Here is a 7,330-nt window from a genome sequence, read left to right on the forward strand (position 1 = left end):
AATATGACTTAGGATAAAAGCCAAATCAGAATCTCAATTTGCAGACACGGTGTTTCGAGCTGTTGGCCCTCGTCAGTGCATCTGATTTGGCTAGGTGAGAGGCTCTGGACTGAGGTGTCCACAAGGAGAAACGTTACCAAATGATGATCTAATGATTCATTAGATTAGGGCACGTTCTTGATACCTCCTGATTGTGGACTCATCTCAGCAGGTATGTGGGGTCGTAACATCATCCAAAGTGAAAATGAGCGGCACCACACAAACCCTTTACATTTTGAAGATCATCACTAGGGTACATGCAGGCGGCTGTATGGTGGCCCCCATGGACCATTGCTTATGCCTTCCAATGTGTGTAATTTTGCCACAAAACTAAATTACTGAGCTAATCTAGTGGAGGGAGGCAGCATAAACTGGCAGCGTGTGTGGCACGTGGAGTGTAGTATGAGGGTGCACTGGCTCAGTATGAAGGTGCACTGGCTCCATGCAGCCTCCGCCATGTGCCTGAAGTTAAGGATTACCCTAAAACTTTTTTTTGATGGATACCAAAGATGTCACTTGCTTTTTTGCTGCACAAAGCAAGAACACTCGCTCTATTTCACAATCTCCTCTCATAACCGACCTACATGTATGTTGTAGACCTCGGCCTCTTTGATCCCCCTTCGGATTTCCAGCTCTCGCCCGGCGGAGGGGTTTCGTAACGCGTCACACACATATATGTCAAAGGGCTGTTTGTTTCATTCTTTCGTTTTAAAATGTGTTATAGCGGCTAGACGGGGACATAATCAATTTCTCAATAAAATAAATCCATTACCTTCCCCAGGGCCTTTGGTTTCAGCCTATTAAACCACTTTCTTTTTTTTGGTTTTATTTTGTGAGACGCTTTGATCTAAGACCCCCATAGTTTTACAATGAACAACCCCAGTGCTATCTAAATGGCTTAATACATTGCTGGGGCATTGTCTGTGCGCTGCCCGCTCCGGCCTCTCACTCACAAGTGAAAACAGAAAGATTAGGGCTCGTTTTAATAGCACATCACCATTGGCCAGGAATCGAAAAATCTTAGACGTAAAACTGGTGCTGATTTATCGCCCCTCATACTTTATCCTTCCATCCAACCAGTTACATAGAAGAAAACAGACATCAGGGATTAGATTGAACCACTGAATGTTTATTTATTGCTATAATGTTTTGCTGGTTTTTTGACTTTTGCTCTTATTTTTGCTCTTTTTTTTTTTTTTAAGATATTTACACTGTTACAATTTCAAGTATTATTATATTCGTCCATTATTTTTATAGCTACAATTGTTTAAGTGAGCGCAAAACCATCAAATAAATAACACGGACAAAGATATCCCGATCCGCACCCTAAAAACGTAATACAAGTAAACCAAGATATCACTCTCTTATAAAACATCTGTATAACATTTATACTATTTATTAATGAGCAGAAGGAGAAAGATAAGTCCGCAAGATCATCTCGTAGGGGGTGGTGGGGCGTATGGAAGGCTAGGGAGATCCAATGGTGTAGGAGGTGTGGACGGGGTTAAATTAAAGGAGAAGCTTATATCCACCAATTATGGATAGATAGAATAAAAATATGTGGTCCATATGTCTCATATTATACAAATACCCTCCAAAAAAAAAAAAAATAAAGTACAGCTAAACAACAGTAAATAGGGGAAAAAAATTACATCAATATTACGTTAAAAAAAATCTATTTTATTTACAAAAGGCGGTGACTCGAATTTTTTATTCCCTTTTTTTTTTTCTTTTGTTTTTACGGTTTCCTTAGTTTCTTTTTTTTTTTAATTATGTTAAAAAGCTATATTACATATAAAAATAAAACATCTGTTCGGAGGTGCTTAGTTCTGGAGGCTTTTATCAAGCTTTAAAAATAATATACATAGCAATAATACAATAATAATAATAATATGAATAATTATACTTATCAACAGTGCAAGGTTGGGGAGGATAACACTTTTTTATCTATCTCTTTTTTTTTAATACTGCATAAATTGGTTATTAACCCAACAGAAAGAAAAAAAATATTAAATTTATGGCAATAATTCCTTTTTTTTTGTTGTTGCTGTTCTTGTTTGTCCCTGTCTGGCCTCTTCGTGAGTACCTTCAGGAGTAAACTCAAGGGAAGAGCCCAGAAGGGGTTAAGGGAGTCCACTCCCCCCTCCGCTATAGTTTTCTGCTGTCAACCAGTTGAACTGTGGTTGTATTCACTATCCAGTTCCCCAGTGTCAATGGCAAAAAAAAAGCACCAGGTTTCTTGTCCTTTAACAGTGCAAGGATTAACCAGTGACCCATTCAGTTCTCGCGTCCTTTCACTGATGAGCAGCAATTAACAGGAGCACTTGCATTCAGATAATATTGGATACTGGAAAGGGATCCATGTGCAGAACCGTTGCCTCGACCAACCCTGGCAGTGCCACCTTAAAAAGATTTTGGTGACAGATTTATGGGGTCTGCAGTACATACCCTCTGGTAAGGAGCAGGATTTCTCTGCAAAGCATTGTCCTTCCTTGATGAACCTTGGCCAAAACCTGATCCCTAGATCCTTCCAGGTGTACAGTACTGGGCAGTAGGTGTAAGCCCACAACCACTGCAGGAACTTCCGCCTGGCCTTCTTGCCTATCTTGATCCTGCCACCATAAGGTGCTTCGCTGAGGTCCATCTTCTTGAGCTCAGTTGGTAGCGAGCCAAGGGTCTTAGTTTTTGTCAATGAATCTTGGGTGGACGTGTTAACAAGGTTGGGAAAAACCACCGCCATAAAGTTAGGGTCAAAGTTGCTGCCAAGTTTCTTCCTCAGTGTCCTCTCATCCAAGTCCTGCTCTTTTGGATCCTGTTCTGGATCTGGTTGCTCGATAACAGGTAAGACAGGTAAGTCTCCACTCGGAGAAGGTCGAAACCTAAGAAACGGTTGGCAAGACCCCTGATGGTGGACCAAAACCAGGCAGGAGCAAAGAAGAACTGCTTGAGGCAGATTTATCCTCTTCATGATTTTCATGAGAAGAACAAGAGTTCTCCCAACCCCACCCCTCCCGATGGAGTTTTTTTTTTGTCAATGGAAAGAGCAAATTTTGCAAATAATCCAACGAGAACCTTCAGTATAGACGGCACATGGGTTCTAGTAAAATGTTATTTTCCCCACAAAACAAATCTCTTATATTCTTTCCTCGGCCCGTTTGGTAGAGCTCAGAAATAGACACAAAGTCCAGAGAAGATGCTTTAAATAGATCAGCGGCGTGTGTGACACACACACACAGATGGATATACTGTATGTGATCTCCAGCCTTGTGGAGCCAGGAAGTTCTCACAGAGAGGTAGCTGTGTCCGTCAGCAGGGAGAACCACACAAGGGAAGCAAAGATCTTTAATTTACCCCTTTTCTCCAACTTTTTTTTTTTTTTCAGTCCTCCCCCTTCCCTCTCTCTCTCTCCTTCTTTCCTTTCTTACTCCGGTGCAGGATCTGGCTCGCAGGACATAAAAATTCACAGTGGAATAGTCTCCATCCCCATGGTGACATCCAGGACAACTTGTCTAGACTCTGCAATACAGTCTGGGCTCAGGGAAGGAGCCAATGGTATAAAAATAATTAAAATTAATCCTTTCAAATTGGGGAAAATTATAGGCAGGGAGGTATGACTGCCAGCGTATCCCAAAAAAAAATCCTGCACTTTCCAAGTTCTGAGTCTTTAAAACTTCTGCGGACAGCGACTTCAAAAATGGGACAACCCTTCAAAAAAAAAAAATCATAAAACCATGGAAGGACTTTTCTTCATTTAGACAGTTCCAAAATCCCAGAAGAGATCCAGACCGGCATTGAGGTAAGGCTTCATTTTGGAGGATTTTTTATTTTTTTTTGCAGAAGGAGCTGTTATCCAAGGAGGGAAGAATTGGGGTTTTGTCACAATTCCTCTGGCTCCAGTCTTTGTATAGAGCGGGGAACAAGCCTTTTTTTTAGGAGCAAATGAAAAGACATAGAGGGCAGTGAGACAGCAGACACATGGGGCTGTGTGAGTGCAAGAAGGGAGTAAAGCTCTTTCTTTTCTTTCTCTGCTTTGGGTGCAAATGAGATGTGGCTGCTTGCAGAGGATTAAAACCTTCTTTTATAATACAGCATGCAGACTTTCGCAGTATCACATTGCCCAAGGAAGCTTTATATCCAGATGTCCTTCAGAGTTCAAGCATGGTGTCTACCATTCTGGCTTCCTCTGTGAATGGCCCCAGGGTCTGTCTCAATACAATGGCCAGATGGGAGCTGGAGAGCAGCAGGTTACTGATGCCTGTGAGCCAGGATGTCCAGTGCAGGTGCTCTGCAGGGCTCTGTCCTTCCTCTGTACCTGCTGCTGGTCGCCCTCCTCTGTGCAGAGCTTGCAGTAGAGTGACTTTTCCCTGGTGCTTCTCACTCCTGAATGTGCTGCGCTCCACTGTCCAATGCAGGTTAAATATCTCCCCCTGATGGTGTGAATTGTTAACTGACACTACCCACTGCAGTCACTCCCCCCCAAACACACACTCTCACATACTCTGACAGCCTTTCCACAACAACCTCCCTCCCTTCCCAGACCCCCTAACCAATTGAGTGTGTCTTCTGGGTCCTGCGACCCTGGGACGTCTCTTGTTAATCCCATGCAGATTGGAAGGGGGAGAAAAAAGTGTGCAGCGATCATACACTACTGGCAATTCTGCACAGCAGTCTCATCTCGGATCGCTAACAGCAAAAATATAAAACCGCTATAACATTTTTATTCAATTATTTTTATTAACCAGTTGCTTTTTATATCGGATTTTAATATCTGATATAGAAAGCAACCAGTTAATAAAAAAATCTATAAAAAATGTGACTGTTTTAGGTGTGAAATGCATTCGAGGACTCTCTCAGGTGTGAAATGTATTAGAGGACTCTCTCAGGTATGAAATGCATTCGAGGACTCTCTCAGGTGTGAAATGCATTAGAGGACACTCAGATGTGAAATGCATTCGAGGACTCTCTCAGGTATGAAATGCATTCGAGGACTCTCTCAGGTATGAAATGCATTCGAGGACTCTCTCAGGTGTGAAATGAATTCGAGGACTCTCTCAGATGTGAAATGCATTCGAGGACTCTCTCAGGTGTGAAATGCATTCAAGCACTCTCAGGTGTGAAATGCATTCAAGTACTCTCTCAGGTATGAAATGCATTCAAGGACTCTCTCAGGTATGAAATGCATTCGAGGACTCTCTCAAGGTATGAAATGCATTCGAGGACTCTCTCAGGTGTGAAATGCATTCGAGGACTCTCTCAGGTGTGAAATGTGTTCAAGCACTCTCTCAGGTCTGAAATGCATTTGAGGACTCTCTCAGGTATGAAATGCATTCAAGGACTCTCTCAGGTATGAAATGCATTCAAGGACTCACAGGTGTGAAATGCATTCGAGGACTCTCTCAGGTGTGAAATACATGCGAAGACACTCAGGTGTGAAATGCATTCGAGGACTCTCAGGTATGAAATGCATTCGAGGACTCTCAGGTATGAAATGCATTCAAGGACTCTCTCAGGTATAAAATGCATTCGAGGACTCTCTCAGGTGTGAAATGCATTCGAGGACTCTCTCAGGTATGAAATGCATTCAAGGACTCTCAAGTGTGAAATGCATTCGAGGACTCTCTCAGGTATGAAATGCATTCAAGGACTCTCTCAGGTATGAAATTCATTTGAGGACTCTATCAAGGTATGAAATGCATTCGAGGACTCTATCAGGTGTGAAATGCATTTGAGGACTCTCTCAGGTGTGAAATATGTTCAAGCACTCTCTCAGGTCTGAAATGCATTTGAGGACTCTCTCAGGTATGAAATGCATTCAAGGACTCACAGGTGTGAAATGCATTTGAGGACTTTCTCAGGTATGAAATGCATTCGAGAAGTCTCTCAGATGTGAAATGCATTCAATGACTCTCTCATGTGTGCAATGCATTCGAGGACTCTCTAAGATCCCACAAATAGCGAGCCACTTTATTGCTATCCAAAAATATTTTGACTACTTTTCAACCATTGCATAAATTGGACAGAAATCACTTGGACAGACTTGCAGGGCATCGACTCTTTTTTGGATAGGTGATATAAGAGGTACCAAGCTGGGTGACAAATTTTCATGCAATACTTCCAATAGGTAGCACTAAAGTCCTCTTCCTCTCTAAAGAGACAATTTGCACATTTCATTTCCAAGAAGAGCATGCAAGGCGTTTAAGTCTCCTTAAACTGGCATGCCAGGCCTGGCATGTCACTCTCCATAAAGAGAAACCTTACCCCTTAGATCTCAGTCCAGAGCCTCTCAGCCAGCCAAATCAGATCTCATACTTCTTACTGATGAGGGGCAGCACCCCGAAACACCGTGTCTGCAAATTGAGATTCTGATTTGGCTTTTATCCTAAGTTGTATTTCAAGGCTCGTTAAACGGTGGATAATGACTTGTAGGATTGCTACTTCCAGTAGGTGGCACTAGAGTTCAACTTCTCTTCCTCTCTGAAGAGACAATTTGCATATGTAAATTCCCAGAGGAGCATGCATGACTTATAAGTCTCCTCATACTGGCATGGCAGACCTGGCTTGTCACTCTCCACAAGGAGAAACCTTAACCCTTATATCCCAAATTTCCATACAAAAATGGCCAGAATTCAATCTTTGCTCGAGGCAAAAAAAAAAAAAAATGCTTCTGACAAGTTGGTGAATTTTTTGCCCTTGCCATTTAGAACTGATAAAGACTTCATCTGTTTAAATTTGGTAATTTATTATTATTATTTATAGTATTATAATAATATTAATATATATTGTAGTAATAAAAGCCGCCACAGGCTTGTTGATGATTCTCGCTATTTTGCAGGAGCACACGGGAAGGGGACCATAGACATCACCATATTAATAAAAGTTTTTGATAGCGCTCAACTTTTTGCAATTATCGTCCCACGCGTGATTATCTGCAGGTTTTTGCACAATTCTTTAGTTTGATTCATCACTTTCAGGACTAAAAAAGTAAAATAAATCAAACAGGATGATTCCAAAAGATTTCAGTGCACGCAGATAATTAAATTAGCACCATAAATATTCATTGCGAGGACTCATGATGGATCCTATCTGGCTGAAAATCTTTACAGCTCTCTGCAGCCTGTACGTTTCTATAGTAAATCGCAGTGTTCTGCAGTCTGAAGTGGGGGCTGGGTGAGGGTGGAAAACTATATGCCTCTTAGTACAGACTGGATCCCAGCAGAGACTACGGTGCCAACCAGTCATGTATTCAGCTAAGGGGTAGACGTCTGTCCAGCTACAGTACGATGATGGTTTA

General features: G+C 41.9%; 1 protein-coding gene across 1 annotated transcript; it reads right to left on the bottom strand.

Annotated features, from left to right (window-relative positions):
• Window positions 1-1,134: 1,134 nt before the first annotated feature.
• Window positions 1,135-4,511, bottom strand: LOC141162275 (noggin-2-like). Its single transcript, XM_073648213.1, has one exon. It carries the CDS (start codon window positions 3,014-3,016, stop codon window positions 2,351-2,353), a length of 666 nt encoding a protein of 221 aa, XP_073504314.1. The 5' UTR covers window positions 3,017-4,511; the 3' UTR covers window positions 1,135-2,350.
• Between the last annotated feature and the right edge of the window lie 2,819 nt (window positions 4,512-7,330).

Source organism: Phyllobates terribilis, unplaced genomic scaffold (genome assembly GCF_046119375.1).
Source record: "Phyllobates terribilis strain yellow unplaced genomic scaffold, ASM4611937v1 Scaffold_9__5_contigs__length_417890890, whole genome shotgun sequence".
In the NCBI taxonomy this organism is placed as follows: Eukaryota; Metazoa; Chordata; class Amphibia; order Anura; family Dendrobatidae; genus Phyllobates; species Phyllobates terribilis.